The sequence below is a fragment of the Trachurus trachurus genome, assembly GCF_905171665.1.
Source record: "Trachurus trachurus genome assembly, chromosome: 1".
NCBI lineage: Eukaryota > Metazoa > Chordata > Actinopteri > Carangiformes > Carangidae > Trachurus > Trachurus trachurus.
Window position 1 is genome coordinate 25,521,633 of NC_139891.1, and position 19,464 is coordinate 25,541,096.

General features: G+C 44.3%; 1 protein-coding gene across 4 annotated transcripts in view; it reads left to right on the forward strand.

Moving 5' to 3' along the window:
- fat1a (FAT atypical cadherin 1a) overlaps positions 1–19,464 on the forward strand; it is a 140,595-nt gene that overhangs the window by 109,220 nt on the left and 11,911 nt on the right. For all 4 annotated transcript variants that reach the window (XM_083980590.1, XM_083980591.1, XM_083980589.1 and 1 more), the window contains 11 exons: positions 113–388; positions 544–754; positions 2,114–6,187; positions 6,847–7,043; positions 7,158–7,311; positions 8,682–8,915; positions 12,889–13,275; positions 13,966–14,180; positions 15,982–16,119; positions 16,325–16,468; positions 18,248–18,445. In XM_083980590.1, coding sequence (XP_083836716.1) covers positions 113–388; positions 544–754; positions 2,114–6,187; positions 6,847–7,043; positions 7,158–7,311; positions 8,682–8,915; positions 12,889–13,275; positions 13,966–14,180; positions 15,982–16,119; positions 16,325–16,468; positions 18,248–18,445 — 6,228 coding nt within the window. The remainder of the gene's footprint in view (positions 1–112; positions 389–543; positions 755–2,113; positions 6,188–6,846; positions 7,044–7,157; positions 7,312–8,681; positions 8,916–12,888; positions 13,276–13,965; positions 14,181–15,981; positions 16,120–16,324; positions 16,469–18,247; positions 18,446–19,464) is intronic.

Sequence of the window (19,464 nt, forward strand, 5' to 3'; positions counted from 1 at the left end):
ATTATGCTCTGAAATGCAACAGTTCTTTGTGCTCTGATAAATAAATTACATGCATGATTCAAGAGGCGACTAAAAACACATTTCTCTGCTATTTTATTTCCCCCCCCTGTAGGTTCTTATCCGTGTCATTGACACCAACAACCACCGGCCACAGTTCTCTCAGCAGGCGTATGTTATCAATGTCCCCGAAGACACGCCGGCGGGGAGCGAGGTCATGCAGATCAGCGCTGTGGACAGGGACGAGAAGAATAAACTGACCTTTACGCTCCTCAGCAGCACCGATCCGTTCAGCCTGCGGAAGTTCAGACTAGACCCGGGGACTGGCACTCTGTACACCGCGGAGCGACTGGACCATGAGACGATGCATCAACACATCCTCACCGTTATGGTATGAATCAGTGGAGTTTGTGTCTGTGCTTTGCAAAAACATGAGTCGTTTTGTGTTGTGAATACTTCAGAAGGAATGATCCCTCCAGGTCTCTCACACTCTCCCTCCCTCTTCCTATTCTTCTGTCCCTTAAAAAAAAATGTCTCCCCCTCTAGGCTCGAGACCAGGACATCCCAGTGAAAAGGAACCTTGTGCGTGTAATTGTCAATGTGGACGACACCAACGACAACGCGCCCTGGTTTGTAGGCACACCTTACTCCGGACGTGTGTTTGAATCTGCTGCCGTGGGCTCGGCTGCGCTCCAGGTCACAGCTCTCGACAAAGACAAGGGCCACAACGCCGAGATCGTCTACAGCATCGAATCAGGTAGATATACACACATTTGCGGTGGCACTCTGCAGAGCCATGGTTTCCTTTTTTTTTCTTTTTTTCTCCTCACAGCAGAAAGCTTTCATTGTAAAAAGATGCAAATGAAATCAGCTCGTAAAAAATGCATGAGTCATCTACAGTCCTGCTGCCCACTGGATCATGATCATGAATGGAATACTTTACAGAGACCGGGTGAATATTGAGGACCGTGTCCGTAGGCTCTCCAAAATACGTGGGAGTCGGGCATACCCCCACCCCTCAGACTTTCCCACAGTCATATTGGCTGCTATATGGGAACAAGAAACATGCGGTGATTGGCTAGTTGTTTGAATACATGCATATTTGAAATAGTCAAGATGACTTCATGTTATTAGGCTGTACGGCTTGGTTTTAAACTGAGAGAAACTGAGATCTAATGTTGAGGGAAAGGAAACTTTTTAAACCTTTATCTCAAATGCTCACCAAAAACGTCTCCCAGGTACATCACGTAGCAAAATGAAGCTAGATTGAATTTGTAGTTTCTCCTTGTAGTGTGAGCTGATAGTATATAATGCCTCACATATATATTAAATGCTACATTTCAAATATTTCCATTGCCAAGTATGATGTGATAAATAAATAACAGAGCAATATCCACAGCTCCGTGTCTGTGCGTGCTGTCAATCTCACCTGTTGCTGCTGCCCTGGCTGGCTCTCCCACAGCAGCGTGTTGGCTGCTGTCCTCCTCCCCCTCTCCTACATCACTCTCTTCATTAGCTACAGCTTTTCCTCGCTGACCTTCTCTTTCTGCGCCGGGCCGCCACAGCAGCACAATTTGACGCCTGGAAATATTCTAAACAAATAAATTGGGTAGCTAATCCTGCTGGTCAGACTGTTATAGGCTTCCCCACATGTGTTTTCTTAAGTGTCCAGGTGCTCTGGTTTGCTAACCCCTCTGGTACAGACTGTCTGCCTGTTTGCATCTTTGTGAATATTGTTCACTATTCATGTGGATGTGGGAAGCAAATGCTCAGCATCAGAGTTTAAGGCTTAACATTAACATTATCCACTTGCATGAGCAGTTCTCCCTCTCCAGAGAGAGAAAAGGAGCAGGGGGTGGGGGTGAGGGCAGGCACGGGCTGAGCAAATTAATGCGCTGCGCCCTGCTCTGCAGTGAAATAAGATTTTACCCATTTGAAACAGTAAGGAAAAAAAGTAGAAAATCAATATCAGTGTTGATATTGTGGCCGGCCGCCACAGATAAATCAATGCATGGGAAACACTGGTTCGGCATCATTTGCCATCACAGGTCAGGATGAAAACATTTCAAGAACAGCCACATAAACATATTATTCTTTTTTTTTCTCTGTCTTACAGGAAATGTTGCAAACTCATTTGCCATCGACCCGGTTCTTGGGACAATCACAGTGGCCAAGGAGCTGGATCGCAACAGCAAGACCCAGTTTGAACTCACTGTTAAAGCATCGGATAATGGAGCACCTCCACTGTCAACCACAGCCGCAGTACAAATTGTGGTAACAGTTTCTGATAATGCATCTCCCAGATTCGCTGAAAAGGAGTTCTCTGCAGAAATCAGTGAGTCTGCCCACCCGGGGAGCTTTGTGAGCTTGGTCACAGCTGTCAGCCAGTCATCTGTCTTCTATCAAATAAAGGATGGCAACATCAATAATGCATTTGATATAAATCCAAACTCTGGAGTGGTTGTGACCCAGAGAGCTTTAGATTATGAGGCCACCCCCCAATACAAGCTCATCATACAGGGCACCAACATGGCTGGTATTGCCAGCAACACAACACTGCAGATTCACCTGAAGGATGAAAATGACAATGCACCCGTGTTCCTGCAGAAGGAATTCAAGGGACTAATCAGCGAATCCGCTCCCGTCAACAGCGTCGTTCTGACCTATGAAAACACTCCTTTTGTCATCCGTGCCTCCGATGCTGATTGCGACCGAAATGCCATGCTCGTCTATCAAATTGTGGAACCGTTCGCACACAAATATTTCGCCATTGACTCAAGCACCGGAGCCATCAGAATTACAACAGCGTTGGATTATGAACAGCAGAGTGTTTTCCGCTTCACAGTCCAGGTTCATGATCTAGGAATGCCACGCCTGTTTGCAGAGACTGCAGCCAACGTGACCATTGAAGTGATTGATGTTAATGACTGCTCACCAGTTTTTAGCCAAGAACTGTATGAGACAACTGTCATAGTGCCAACATACAAAGGCGTGGAAGTGATTCAAATGAATGCTACAGACTCAGACTCCGAGCCCAACTCCAAACTCCTTTACTCCATCTCTGAGGGAAACATTGGCGACAAATTCAAGATGGATCCAATCACAGGCGTAATCTCTGTTCAGAATGTCACACAGTTGAGGAGTCGATATGAGTTAAAGGTTAGGGTGTCAGATGGTAGATTTGCCACTGTTGCCACGGTAAAGATAAATGTTAAAGAAAACAAGGAGAGCAAGCTGAAGTTCACCAGGGAGTCCTACAAAGCCTATGTCCAAGAAAACTCTTCAGAGAGGAAAACACTAGCAGTCATTGCTGCCGTTGGGAACCAAGTGAACGAGCCTCTGTTCTATAAAATTTTGAACCCTGACAGCAGATTTGCAATCAGCCGCACATCTGGAGTTGTCTCAACCACTGGGATCCCATTCGATCGCGAGGCACAGGACACATTTGATATCATAGTTGAAGTCACAAGAGAGGACAAATCTGAAGAGATGGCTCATGTTTTAGTGACTGTGACGGTGGAAGATGTGAATGACAACAAACCTATGTTTGTGAACCTTCCCTATCACGCCTTAGTCCAAATGGACGCAGAGGAAGGCCAGGTCATCAGACAGGTCACAGCAGTGGACAAGGACATTGGTTCTAATGCAGATATCCATTATCATCTGAAAGAGCAGCAGGAGCACTTTCAAATCAGCTCCATTGGTGAAATTTCCCTGAGAAAGAAATTTGAGAAGGAATCCCTCAACACTGACTTTGTCATCGTTGTCATGGCAAAAGATAATGGAGAGCCAGTACTCTCAGCTGAAGTGGAGGTGCCAGTAACCGTGGTGAACAGAGCGATGCCTATATTTGAGAAGCCTTTTTACAGCATTGAAATCCCTGAAAACATTCAGCTCCACACACCTGTGCTTCATGTACAGGCCAATGATTCTGAAAGCCCTCGTATCGTGTATACCATCTCTGAGGGAGATCCTTTCAAACAGTTCTCAATAGATTTCAACACAGGCGTTATTCATGTGATTCAGCCGTTGGACTTTGAGACACATCCTGCATACAAGTTAAATGTTAGAGCCACAGACTCGCTGACTGGAGCGCACTCGGACGTGTTCGTTGATATCATTCTCGAAGATGTAAACGACAATACCCCTATGTTCCTGCCAAAGACCTACTACGCTAACATCTCTGAGGCCTCTGTCATTGGTACATCGGTTTTGCAAGTTGACGCCAAAGATTCTGATACTGGTAATAACCAAGAACTATTCTTTCAGTTGGTTGAGGAAAAGGGGAAGAGCTCAGATTATTTCACCATCGATCGCAACACAGGATTCATTTCTACAGCTCAAATGCTCGACCATGAGGAGATCCAGCAGCACAAGTTAAGAGTCCGCGTTGTAGACGGAGGTGTTCCAGCTCTTTCCAGTGACGTCATAGTGACGATAGATGTGACCGACCTGAATGACAACGCTCCAACGTTTACAGAGCACACTTACAAAACCACCATCAGCGAGCTGGCCCCACGTGGACACTTCATCACCCAAGTCCAAGCATCAGATGCCGACAGTTCAGACTCCAACAAGTTGGAGTTCTCAATTATATCTGGAAATGAAGATCAGAACTTTGCCATTGACAAACGCACAGGTGCCATAACCATTTCCAACCACCGGAGGCCACATATGCGGTCTCTGTACAACCTCAATGTGTCGGCATCTGACGGTGTATTCAGGAGCTCAGCACTTGTCGAGGTCACAGTTATTGGTGCCAACTTCCATAACCCCACCTTCTCTCAGATGGACTATGTAGTGGAGCTTGTTGAAAACTCACCTGTTGGTACATTGGTAGCCGAAGCAAAGGCAACAGATGACGATGAGGGCATTTATGGGCAAATAACATACCACATCGTAAATGACTTTGCAAAAGACAAGTTTTCTATCAATGACAATGGAGAGATCTTCACTCTTGAAAGTCTTGATCGTGAGAACACGATTGAAAAGGTCATTCCTATTTCCCTCATAGCTAGAGATGGCGGCGGAAAAGTTGGTTTTTGTATCGTCAATGTCATTCTCACAGATCTCAATGACAATGCCCCACAATTCAGAGCAGCTGAGTACAAAGCCACAATTGCATCAGATGTCCCAAGGGGAACCTCTGTGGTTAAGATTGCTGCTTCAGACATGGATGAGGGAAGCAATGCTGACATTGAATATTCAATAGAAGCAGATGTTGAAAACGTGGAAGAGAACTTCAAAATCCACCCAACCTCTGGGGTCATTGAAACCAAAGAGAGTCTCATTGGACTTGAAAATGAGCTGTACGCATTCTTTGTGAGGGCAAAGGATACCGGGAATCCAACCCAACATTCAGTTGTACAGGTTTACATCAGGATCGTTGCACCAGAGACCCCAATTCCCAAATTTGCTGAACCACATTACCGCTACACGATTGCTGAGGACCTTCCCATTGGCACAGAAATTGATGTGATTCAGGCAGAGAGTGAGCAACCGGTCATCTACAGCCTTGTGAGGGGCAACACTCCCGAGAGCAACGAAGATGAGGTGTTTGTTGTAGACAGAGACAGTGGAGCCTTGAAACTACAGAAGAGCCTTGACCACGAGACCACCAAATGGTACCAACTTACTTTGCTTGCCCAGACCAAGCATGAGAACTACGACATAGTCATATCTGTAAATGTAAACATCCAAGTCAAGGATCTGAATGACAACAAGCCTGTGTTTGAGTCTGACCCGTATGAGGCTGTCATCGTGGAAAACCTCTCAAGTGGGACTCAAGTGATCCAAGTCAAAGCCTCCGACCACGACTCTGGAACCAACGGCCACGTGGTTTACAGCCTGGACCCCAAGCAGAACTCGCAGGAGATCTCCGGGCTCTTCGCTGTCAATAGTGAAACTGGATGGGTGACCACCTTGAAAGAACTAGATCGCGAGAAGATGAGTAGATACACACTGGCTGTCCTGGCCACAGACCAAGGGGATATAGTCCAACATGTTACTGGCACCAAAGTGGAAGTAACAGTTGCCGATGTGAATGACAACCCACCCCGCTTCACTGCCGAGATCTACAAAGGCACAGTGAGTGAAGATGACCCTCCTCCCAGCGGGGTGATCGCAATCCTCAGCACCACGGATGATGATTCTGAGGACATCAATAAACAAGTGAACTACTTCATCACAGGTGGGCGTTTTATTATTTTGCAAATCAGATAATTAGTAAGCCCAGAGAGTTTACTCCCTACTCCTTTGTGTAACAGTTTTTCATAAACAGAGCTTAGGGGGGGATTATCCGTTTATGCCACTTAATATGATGATAATATCTCATCTGTGAAACATTACACAGTCCTATTATCTCTTAGGAGTCTGAGTTATTGCCTAATCTGCCCAAGCTCTAGGCAAATATTTAGGTCATCATAATACAGAAATGTATAATTATCTGAATAATGCTTTGAAATAGACTGGGGAAAAATACTTCCTCTGGTGCTAATTAGCAAGTGTGAATAACTATGCCAAGTCTGGAAATATCAAGAGAAATCAGGAACCAGCTCTACCATTAGTTCACGTACATTTTTCAACACTGGTCTGTTTCCTTTTGGTTTGTAGGAATGCTTGTGTACCAAACGTGATTACGTGGTGATTTAGTGGTAATGATTTGTGAAGTAGCGAGAGTGAGTAGTCGAGACATGATTTCAGTGATTATTTATTGATATTTAGTGGAGTGGATTTTACGATCGAGGACAGATCCTTATCCTTGTTTCCTTTTCGTGGCTCAGGCTGCTTCCTGCTTCCGAGCTGATGGTCATTCTGACGAGGTTTATTCTTTTTTTTTACACCAAACAGGAGGGGACCCGCTCGGCCAATTTGCCATCGAACATATTCAGAATGAATGGAAGGTCTCTGTCAGAAAGCCCTTGGACCGTGAAGAGAAGGACAATTATCTCCTTAACATCACTGCCAGTGACGGCATCTTCACTGCCAAGGCCGTTGTGGAAGTCAAGGTGCTGGATGCTAATGACAACAGCCCTGTATGCGAAAAGGTATATCGTCTTTTTTCCCCACTCCCGTTTTGTGTAATGTCAGCAGTAAATTTCAGTTTGCTGTGCCTTCGTCTTCCAAGTATTTGCTTTAATTTCTTCCCCTCCCTACACCAGTCTGTATACAGCGAGAGCGTCCCAGAGGACTCCCCTGCCGGCAGGCTCATCTTGCAGGTCTCTGCCACAGATGCTGACATTCGCTCAAACGCCCAAATCTCTTTCGAGCTCCAGGGAGTTGGATCCGAATTGTTCGTCATTGATTCCAATTCAGGTGTGTATGTGTGTCCTGGCAGCATCGTGTGATGTTTTAGGGTCAGTGTAAAAATGATGATCTGAAAGAGTAGAATGTGATATATGTTATTCATATGTCTTTCTTTTCTGAATCCATCTGTGTCCTTATCCATTTTGTTGTTACATTTGATTCTAGCTCTGTTGTAGGTTATTCAGAATTTCAGGGAGCAGTATGTGGGACACTCATGTTAAAGTCTTTGCTCACTCACAGCCCTCTGCTTCGAGTCACAAAATGAAAAAGGCAGCTCAGCATGACAGCAGTCTTCAATTCATATTCGTACGATTCAGGAATAGTGATCCCTCTGCAAAGTTTGACTGTTTTTATTTCTGTGTGTTTGTGTGTGCAAATCACCATCAACCATGAAGGAGACCAGCAAGTTTCTTATGCCCAGTTGTTATTTACTGATTCGCTTTTTTCTTCTTCTTTTTTTCTAATAGCCAAGAACATTCTCCTCCAGGGTAACTGAAAGAGCCACAGTGGCATATAAAATACAGAGTCAAACAATTCAATTCAAATGCTTCTATACTTGCCTCCAAATAATGTCTCCTGGGAGACCTAAATCAGCAGCCCGGCTGGTTGCTGGGATGAGAAAAGAAAGAATAAAAAAGGAGAGGAAAACAATGCCAGTTAATCACCACCAACCTGTTTTTTTTTATTGTTTGTTTGTTTTAAGAAATGCAAAGTAAAATCATTATTAGACCAAACTAACTAATCCAGTAGATTTAAACAGGCATCCAACACATCTGCTGTTGCACAGGATCCCTGATTAACAGCAAGATTCAGCTGAGAGGCTTGACACCAAGGCAAGACAATAAGGCAACAATGCCATCCAGCTGTCTTTTGACAACACTCACTATTGAGTCTCTCACAGCAGCGCTACTGTTATGGAGAGGGAATGTTTTTTTTTTTTTTTTTTTCTCTCAGCGCAGACAAGTAGGATTATTGCAGATGAGGACCGCCAAGAGGCTCTGGAGTTTTCCAGAGAGGCTGTGGTAATGTTGGCTGCCACTATTCCAAGCTGATCTTAGCTGCCAACACTGTTGTTTCCCTTCATCACCCCACTCTCTTTACCTTTCTCTCCCCCCCACTGTGCTTCAATTACTTATTTGTTCCCCTCTCTTCTCTCTGTTTCCATGCTTTGACTGCAGACAAGGGAGCAACAGAGCTGTAGAATATACACGTTTTGTTCTCTTATACACAAACTTACCCTTGTCATTAATTGCACAGATTGATTCTGTATCAAAGGAAAGGCTTTGATGTTTCACAAATTACCTCGACTTACTCTCCCAGAAGAGTGTAGCCTACATGTCTGTGGGTTTTTGTTCAAAGTAGCTCTGTCTCGCCTGCAGGAGAGTTGAAGACCCTGCAGCCCTTGGACCGAGAGGAGCAAGAGGAGCACAGGTTCAAAGTGCGTGCGGTGGATGGAGGAGGGCGGTACTGCGAGGCCGACATCCACATCACCGTGGAAGACTTCAACGACAACCCGCCGCAGTTCTCGTCCGATCCCTACACCTTCACAGTCTTTGAGAACACAGAGACGGGCACATACGTGGCCAAACTGCAGGCAAACGACATCGACACTGGTGAGGAATCCTTACTTTACTTTACTTTAAGTCTTAAAAGGCAACACTTTCTCATATTATCAAAATAACTGATAAAGAATCAGACACCCGGACTTTACAGTATGTGTCAGCTTGTCAATTTACTGTTTGAAATGCATTGCCATTTTTGAAACAAAGGACCTTTCTTTCAAAAAGTGGCTCCGTTTTAAAGTTTCCAGGTGACTTGTAAATCAGGCATGAATATTTCCGAGACAAAAGGCCAGTATCCTCATCAACTGAGGAGACATGGATTATCAGCTCTTGTGACTTTACTTTTGGAAAGGCTACCAAGAAATACACTATTTTTCAATATCTTTATATAGAGGGTGTTGTTCTTACTATGGATCCATGCACACAATTTAAAGGTGTGGAGTAATCTAAGGCCTGCAGCTCCCTTTACGGTTGATAAGTTATGATTGGACCTTTGCAATTCAACAGAGGTTTTTGGTGAACAATCGATTAGAAAGAAAGTACCATTAGACACCATCTTAGGTCTATTATTAAAACATTAAAAATGTGATTTAAAAATGTGGTTCAAAAAGAAAAAGACTTTACCTTAGCCTTTATCTCGGACAAAACTTCAAATTTTTTCACTGCCTCCCTTTCTGTCTCATTGTATGATGATGTTAGTGGTAGACAGTCAATTACAAATGGATCTTAAAATCATGCTATTCATGTCTCTCTTCTTTTACTGTTTGGAGAGTTCTCATTTTTAATAATTTTTAAATTGTGAAAGTTGTAGAAATTCTGCCTCAGTGCACTGAATCAATAATAAAGCATCAGAGCTATGTTTCAGTAACTTTGCAGACACTCGAAGCTCTCAGGTAAATCTGCTTTCATTCAGTTTTAGTTTCTGCTGAGTCAGGGGAAAGTTAATTATGAAGCACAGATACCCGTACATTATTCTTAAAATGCAATTAAGGGCATCCCAGTGCAGTCGTCAAAGTCACAATAAAGTAGCGACCACTTTTAACTCAAGAATACTTCATAAAGGGGCGTTGTGTGGCACAGTGGGAGGCTATAGTCCTCGCTGCAGTCGGCCCCGGTATGAATCCTGCATCGGGCGGCCCTTTACTGCATATCATTCCCTCTCTCTGCCTCCCCATGTCCTGTCTCTCTCAACTATGCTATCAAATAAAAAAAGCCCCAAAAAGAATACTTCAAAAGAGGTTTTCTGGCTGCATTGGTATACTGTCTGCATATGTGTCTCGGCTCAAGGCTGACTAACAATGCCCAGGTTATTATCTTCCCATTATGCAACTGCATTACACTAAATGGCAAGAGGGAGGGATAACAAATGTGGAATTTCATGAATGATAAACCCCTCAAATTAAAAGCTCCATTACACTCTAATGAAATTCTTCTCTCTTCAAGCTGAATTCTCAAAAGGGATGATTGTAATTTTCCATTTGCCTGGTGCAAAGCCACTGGGCTTCATATTTATCTCGGGTGTCTTCACCTTTCAGCAAAGCAGTGCCAACCACTGAGAGGTTTACACACGGGCAAGACCGCGAACTTAGAGCCGTTGCAGTTTAACAGTCATTTAAACACCTTGAGATTTAATCCAGGGAGCTGTTAGAGCTGTCACTTCAGATTATACCTTTGGTTTAGCGAAGCAAGACATTCAAGCTTAAAGAACCATTTCAGTCTCTTCACTGCCAGAGAATCAACACCCTCTAAAACCCCCTCTTTTTAGCCCCTTCTCTGGTTCCTCATTTTGGATGGGCTGACAGCTTGACATAATGAAAGGAATGCTCAAATTAGGTCCCTCAGAGAGAAACATTAAATGGTAAAAGGAAAGTGCTGGTATTAAGACATTTCTTCCTTGGGGCTTTTCTGGCACAAAAAGCTTCACATTTTGAATATCAAGGATAAGGGTACTTGAAGAAAAGGTGGAGAAAAATAAGGTGCTGCCTGCAGTTTAGCCAGGAGCAGTAATTATTTAGAGTTACACTGAGTGGAAGCAGAGGGCGGTTTGATTAGTATTTGTCTCACACTCAGGCGTTATCACACACATTTAGAGTTCTCTGTGCATGTGCATCTACCATTTCGACTTTTGATTTAGGCGCGAGCTTGAAGCAGAACCGGCAAAGCCCGACACAGACACACAGAGAGCGCGAGAAAAATAGACGTTGTAGCTTTGACCCAGTTCACTCAGGCTCCAGTCAACTGTCTTGCAGCCAACCATCAAAATTGGAAGCCTAATGTAACCCTCCCCTCCCTTGGAGAAAAGAGTTTCTTTATCTTCCATCGATATTTGACTCTGCATGTCTCTGCGTGGACTTGTTCTTGGCACTAGTTGCTGTGTGCCACAGCCCTCTGCAATCCGCCTGCCCGTTTGGCTGGAAGACGTTTGATAGTTCCCCACATCGCCGCTCCTCGGTTCAGCCTGCTGCTACAATCTCGGAGAGGCAGCACTTATCAGTGTGCAATGGTTATGAACCAGACAGACAATCAGACCCAGACTGGTGCCCTTGATCTGTGATAAACCAAAGTTATGCAAGTGCACATTCTTTCTTTAATTCTGCTCTGACCTTTATCACTCTGCCCAGATCTGTCTGTCTCCCTTCGCCCTCTGTGCTACCTTGCTGGTTTTTTTTCTTACCTCCATTTGGTTTTTGCCTGCTGCTCAGTTGTACAGGAACTGAATCGGTTCTCTGCTCGGTCCACTTTGCTGTGCCAAGCTTGTTCCTGACAATCTGGCATCCAATTGAAGCTAATGAAAAAGTACAGCTGAAAAAGAACAGCTGTCCACAAAATGAAACCTGAGATCAGTTAGCGGTTCCTGTGCACTGAATAAACGTCCTGTACAATGGAGCTGCGAGTGAACATTATTTTCACTGTTGAATGATTGGGTTCTTTATTTTCTTGATTAACACAATGGTTTGTTTGTATCAAAGATATTCAGTTACCATCATACATGACTAAAACATCTCTGATTAATTGAATGTCGTAGATTAATTAATCCAACTCGTTTTTTTAATATCAAATCAGGCTTGAGCGTACAATCAGAACCGTTTGCATTAAGAAATATAACCAGTCGTGATTTCAGCTCAGTTCTCTTTAACAGTTCCCCACCATTAAGCAGTTGTCACAAGGATGATCAAACCAGATTAAAGTGATGGGAAAGCGTATAAGCAGGGCTCCCCACGGTAGTCTCTTCAGCGCGATAATGAGATCCACGGAGGATGGGTTGAGGCGGGGGTGGGGGTGGGCGGTGGGGTGGGGTTGGGGTTGGGGGGGGCGGACTTACCTGATAAATGGGAATATAATAGCGCATTTCAAATGGAGGCCACCTGCAGAAAGGCATTATGATTATTATTGTGATCCGTCTCTGTCTTGTTGCTGGGAGCGTCTTGCTAGTGGGAGGACATGAGTTATGAGGAGAGCGTGGATTAGACGCTCACAGCTTCCTGTTTTATCAGAAGCTGTGCGAGAGATGGATGCTCCGGAACAAGAATAGAAAGAGACGATATCAATCGGCCTGTAATCAATACGTCAATATTTAAATCAGTAGGCTTGTTTTGAAGGAGTGTCAGTATTGATGTAGCCACCAGCCCTATTGGCGATGATAACATTTTACTCACCAGCTTGAAATTGAATGAAAATACATACAGGATATAAATCGTCTACATAAGACTCAAAATAATGACAACATACAAAGAATAAACACAAATATACCAATAAAAACTTAAATAACCCATACATAATATCACATAAATATATATAACAGAATAATCCAAAAATAATCTCCCCCATTACCTCAAAGAAAAACAGTAAAAAAAATCAAATACAAATCCAAGTCTAAATTCATAACCTTGCTTTATAATTATATAAAAAATCCTTATTTGACTGCCAGGATGTAGACGGGAGGTTCAGCCAGAGGACAGGTTGGAAACAAGGAGCTGTCATAATATAACTAATTCACCAAAATGTGATTTGTCTTTCATTCCAGGCCTCAATAGCGACATCCTCTACTCGTTGGTCAATTCTGCTGATGGCTATTTCTCCATCGACGAGCACACCGGGGTGATCAGCCTGGAGCGTCCCCTGGACCGCGAGGTGCAGTCGGTGTACGAGCTGAAAGCCCGCGCCAGCGACCAGGGCTCGCCTCGTCTCTCCTCCCTGTGCCAGGTGGTGATCTCCGTCCTGGACATCAACGACAACCCGCCGGTGTTCGAGCACCGCGAATACACAGCCACCGTGTCGGAGGACGTGGCGGTGGGCACGCAGGTGCTCAGAGTGCAGGCGGCCAGCCGGGACACCGAGGCCAACGGAGAGATCTCCTACAGCATCATCAGCGGGAACGAGCACGGCATGTTCCGGGTGGACCCACATACTGGTATGCACCACCATGAAATAAATCACATCAACAGATTAGTACAGTTCTACTACTTCTGATCCAATGAAGGACAATTAATTCTTAAAGTTTAAATTTATTCTAAATAAATTCCACAACTCCTATCCTAACACCACCACAGGGCTAATTATCTAGAGCCACATTGCCCATACTCTAACTAACACTACTGCCTGCGTTCCCATCTAAACATGTGTGATGCCGACAAAAATGGCACCAAACCAGACACCTCACCCCGTGTGTGGGCATTTGCAAATGAAATCTATAAATAAGGCCCAAACTGCAAACTGAACTTTACTTGAATTTCAAAAGCAACACCCGGTTTTGGTGTGGTGGACTGTGACGCAGTGAAGAACCACAGGGAACAAAAAAAAAAAAGAAAGAAGGGGGACAGGATGCTGCTCTGGTGTCCAGCTGTGAGCATTAATGCAAGTTAAAGCCGCAGAGTCGGACACAACTTTTGAATTTCAAATGAGCGCTAGAGGCAGACGTTGATTTGACTCGCGGTTTGTGACACATTTCGGATGAAATTGTTTGCATATGGGGAAAAAAATGTTTTTTTGTGTGTGTATGCTGTTGTATCATTGTGGTATTTCCAGATAATTTTCACAATGTGACACCAGTAGGCCTCTGTTACCTTTTCTTGACTCTCTCCCTGTGTCTCTTTCTCCTCAGGTGACATCTTCGTGATTGTGCCGCTGGACTACGAGGCCTCCCACGAGTACTACATCACCATCGAGGCTACGGACGGTGGCTCGCCGCCGCTCAGCGACATAGCCACCGTGAACATCAACCTGACCGACGTCAACGACAACGGGCCCGTCTTCAGCCAGGATGTGTACACGGCCGTCGTCAGCGAGGACACGGAGCTGGGAAAAACTGTGATGGCGGTGAGAACATGCGCATACTTGTGTTTACATACAGTTAGGTGCTTGTTGTGGGGAAATAACATCTAATTAATATCAAAGTGCATCCAGGGTGAAAGATTTCTTTTTCTGTCTTGACTTTCCTCCAGCTAAATGTGCCGCTTCATTCTCTCTCTCGCTCGGTCGTTCATCTGCTCCCTCACAGGTTTCCTCCTCTCTTGTCCATTACTCGCTGAATACACTTATCACGTATCTGCACCTGTGGCAAATCACCATCTGGTGGCACAGCTAAATTAGGACCAATGCTCTTCATGCTCGCTGCACCCCTGTTCTCCAGCATTATCTGACACACATGCTCAAACAGTTTAATTAAAAGGCATTTGACTCATTAAGCCTCTATGAGAGATAAGGCGCTTTCTATCTTTTGCATGTTAAATCTATTCCGGTCTACCACCACCACCACCACCACCACCACCACCGCCGCTGCTCACCTCTCCTCTCCTCCAAACGCATAAAACGCCGCTGCTTATGGTCATTTATCTGTGTCTAATGTACCTGAATATAAATTATCGATCATGAAATTAGATTTTATTACCCGCCATTGTCTCAGAGTTGTAAATCTTCACTGTCTGCTGATTTCCCCGGGGATTCCTTTCAATATGTAACGGTTGGTGGGATTTAATATTGTGCGTCTTTCTGTGTGTGTAAGTGTTGGAGGAGTGTGAAGGGGACAAGGAAAAGGTCATGCTTATCTGTATGACGTCGCCACAGGGGGGGGTTGCAACTAACGATTTTATTGATTGTCAAGATACTGATTATTTCCTCTATAAACTGATCAATTGATTGAAAGTGTTTCAGACTCCAGTGGGAAAATCTGAAAATTTGGAAACAAGGAACAAGAAAATATACCTCAACTATGATGAAATGATTATTAAAACAGTTGCTAGTTAATTTTCTGTTGATTAAATGAAGAAGTCAGAGGTTTCAAAGCATGTCTCCCAAAATATAAACAGCAATTAATGACAACTAATTAAAGACAGAAGTTAATTTGAAAAAAACAAATTTATATTTATTAAGTGTTCACTGAAAAAAGAACTGCTTCATAAGGACTGTGTAGGTGTTCTTAACAACTCCCAGACAGTCATTAGATTTCAAATAAAATGTTGTTTAACTAATTGGCTCATGGAGGCAGATGACATTTTTTTCCACCCACTGGAAACCTGAAGCTAATTGAGAAGAGAGGTTTTTAAACATGCAAGTCAACACGAACATTTCGTAGCTTAAAGCAGAAGTGAGTGATATATTTGTGTTAATATAAGTCTTAAATAGTTATATCTTCCGACAGCAATCACTTACATAGAGTGTTTGGTCTGAAACACGGGTCTCTCAGTCCCTCTGCTCTGCTCTGAGCCGAGGAGAAAACATTTATCGTATCCTACAGTTTTTATCCAATGAGGAGAGAGAACAGCATGCAGGGCTGTGTGTGCAGCCAAGGAACGCCGTGAATGTGGTGACGTAGCGACGAGGACTGTTATGGTGCGTTCAAGGAAACTCGTATTTTTCCGACCGTGAAGTGGTACCAGTTCGATCTGGTACGAGTTCACGGGTCGGAAGTTACGAGTGGCCGTTATAGTGACTTTCACCGGTAAAACAGGTCGGAAAAACACGAGTGGGTTGCCTGAAACGCTACAAAGTCGTAAGTTGTGACTTGAAGCTGTAATTTACGATTTCAAAAGCCGGCCTGGAACGCAGCATTAGCGAAAACGACCGGACCACTCACTTCTGCTTTAAGGGTCTCATCGAAGATTGTTGATTGACTCCCAAGGTGATGGCCGAGGATCTGGATGGGCCGTCCTACGATCGCGTGCGCTTCGCCATCGTGGACGGGAACCAAGGCAGCCCCTTCACCATCGATCCGGCCAGAGGAGAGCTGAAAGTTGCTCGCCAGCTGGACAGAGAGAGGGTAAGAGGAGAGAAGAGCAGATTCAATGCTGACTGTACACATGCACTGTAATCCACCGAGGAACTAATTGCACTCTTTGCAGAATCCAATCAGAGTCATGTCAGGCCTAATAGGGAAGCTTGTTTACCCAACTCGCTGCATTATCGCTTAGAAAAGCAGCTTTGCCTACATATGTTAATTCTCTGTCTGTCTCTCTGTGTGTCAGACTTCAGGGTACACTCTGACGGTGGTCGCCTCAGACAACGGGGTGCCCCCTCTCTCAAGCAGCGCCATGATCAACATCGACATCTCGGACGTCAATGACAACCCGCCCCTCTTCTCCCAGTCCAACTACAGCCTCATCATCCAGGTGAGCAGCGGGGGAAATGGGTCGGTGTGTGGAGGAGATGAAAATGAGGTGGAATGAAAGGAAGAAAGAGAGGGGGGGAGGTGCAGGAGGGGATTGCAGTGGACACAGAGAGAGGGATTAACAGGGAGGAATAATGGGAGACGGTGCGACTAGAATGTCAAGAAGCAAGTAGGAGGATGGAGCAGTAACAGAGGTGATGAGAGGGAAGAAGGACGAGGAGAGGGAGGAAACTGGAAGACACAGGCTGCATCTTAAGTGTCAGAAGAATGCAGATAAAGTATTTATCGTGAGTTTTAAAGCTGATAATAGATGGCTGGGTGGAGTAAAGGGAAGTGAGGATGAGAAGAATGAAAGCAGATGCACTTATATCTGTGTTTGAGAAACCAAAAAAAACCAGAAGCAAATAATGATCCCAAAGGTAGACGGGAAGGGGGTCCGTTTTCCAATTTTCCCGTCTGTTTAGAAAACAGAAAAAGTAATTTCAAAGATACTCCGAGGAGGCACAGTTCCAGCAGTTGACGATGAAACATTGCTCTGCACCTGAGAAAAAAAAAAAAGCCTGACCGGCTTTATTTTCCTTTGCTGTGGAAACTTTGATCAAAGTGAGGCACAGAATCACACTAAAACAGAACAAGGGGGAAAAAACACACAGAGCCCAGCCCACACACACTTTACACATCACCAGGAATATCAGGAGAGCTTTGAGTCGTGACTTGAAAGAGTCAACGGAAGGTGACACATCTGAAGCCCTTTCAGGCACAGAAAAGCAAGAGACAAGGACACATCACAAGCCTCTTCACAGCATCATGGACCAGCTGTTAGACAAGTGGGAAAGCAGAGTACGAGTTGACGACACTGGATTTCACAACTGAAAAAAAGGCAAAGTAGGAAATATATTTGAGTCATAAGTCATCTCATTCAGAACAACAAGAGGAAAAGCCAGATGTCACCAAATTAGGATTCATCAACTGGAAAACTTGAGCATCAGATGCTGTGACACTTCATTTTGGATAGCAAGCAAAGCAAAACTGTATTTGTATAACACATTTCATTCCAGGTTGAAGCACAATGTGCTTTCCACAAGGCTAAACACAGACTAGACTAAAAGCATCAGCCAGACTACTCAAAGGCAAAGCTAAAAAGGAATGTTTTGAGTTCTTCCTTTTTTTAATAGATACTAATGTTGGGGCACATTTGGTATGGGGTCAACGTGGTTCATATGATAAAAGCATGTCTGACAGATATTGACATGCAGGGCCTTAAAAACAGGGTTGAAATTCAAAAATTTACAGGGAGCCAATATAAAAACCTCAGAACAGGTGTTATATGATCATACTTCTTTTCTCGTTTAAAACCGTGAGAGATTTCTCAGTAAGTTAAAACTTTGACCTGCTGGTGATGTTAGGAGAGAGAGAAAGAGACAAGGATTGAATGTGAATAGGATTTCTTTTCGGAACACCACGGATGTGTGCAAACTGTAAATGACACACCAACATTTCTATCTGCTGCTAAAGAGGCTGGGGAAGAAAAAAAAAAAAAACATGGTCCCGGCAGATCTTTGATGAAGACAGTTTCTGGCACAGTCACTGTTGCAATACATTTCTCCCACATCAGCAGTGTTCTGTGGGTGAATATCTTCACTTCAGAAAGGAAAGAGTAGAAAAAAAAAAACCGTTTGCAGTAAAACATGACAGAACTGAATAGCTTCACGACAACCGCCTCCTCTCAGCACGAATGTTAAACCCCCCTACCCCCCCCACTCCCTCTTGTATCCCACAGGAGAATCGACCCAAAGGCACAAGTGTTCTCCTGCTCACCGTAACCGATCGGGACGCTTCCCACAACGGTCCACCTTTCACCTTTGCTATCGCGGATGGGAACGAGGACGACGCTTTCCACATCAATCAGCAGGGAGCTCTAGTGGCCATGGGGGCGCTGAACAGGAAAAGCAAAGAACACTACCTACTCCAAGCACAGGTGAGTCACAACGCTGAGTAGAAACCAGAGTTGAGAGGTTGTATCGATTTAACCGTCAAAGCCACAGCAACCTGATGTATTTGTCTGTCCTCTTTTCCCTCTCTGTCCCTCTCCTGCCATCCTCACTCACTGGCTATCTCCTCCTCTCAAACCAGTCGGTGTTTGTCTCTGCGTCTCCATCCTTTAATCCCTCTAAATATAGTCTTAAATACAGCGTTTAGCCTGCATAGAAAAGGAATGAATTGGAACAGGCGAACGCAACAAAGCTGCTACAGTACATCCCAGTGCACCTCGTATTAGAGGCATAAATAAAGGACATTTGCTTTGAGTTGGCGCGATGCTGTGTGGTGCTGGGTGTTGATGTGTCATCTCAGAGCAAAGAACAGAGGAAAAAAAAAAAAAAAGAGTGGGCAGATGGGATATGAGATCTAAGTGTGAAGTCTTGTTACACACAAGCTTCACACTCACACTTGAGTCATAGTTGTTGTTTTTTTTTGTCTTTTTTTTTTTCCTGCAGAGCCAGTGACCATCCATGTGACAGTATGAGTGTTAAAGTGCATGATCTGTCCATGTTTTGACGGCTTTAGTATCTAATGCGCTGACTGGATGTAGATGCCCTGAGCAGTGGAAGAGCTTGATTGCCCTCTGCTGTTGGATGAATAATTCTTGCAGATGAAAACTTAAAGCAGATATCAGTGGAATGTTTTTGTTAATATAAGTCCTAAATAGTCCTATTTTCCGTCAGCAATCACTTACATGAAGTATTTCAGCCTAAACACGAGTCTCTCCGTCACTCTGCTCTGCTGTAACCCGAGGAGAAAATTTTCCTTGTGGGATACAAGTGTTATCCAATGAGGAGAGAGAACGGCATGAAGGGCTGTGTGTGCAGCCAAGGGATGCGCGTGAATGTGGTGACGTAGCACGAGGACCAATTGATGCCTGACAAGGGCGGGGGCTGCTAACTCATGGTGCGTTCAAAGAAACTCGTACTTTGTGTTTTTCCTTCCTGTGAAGTCATA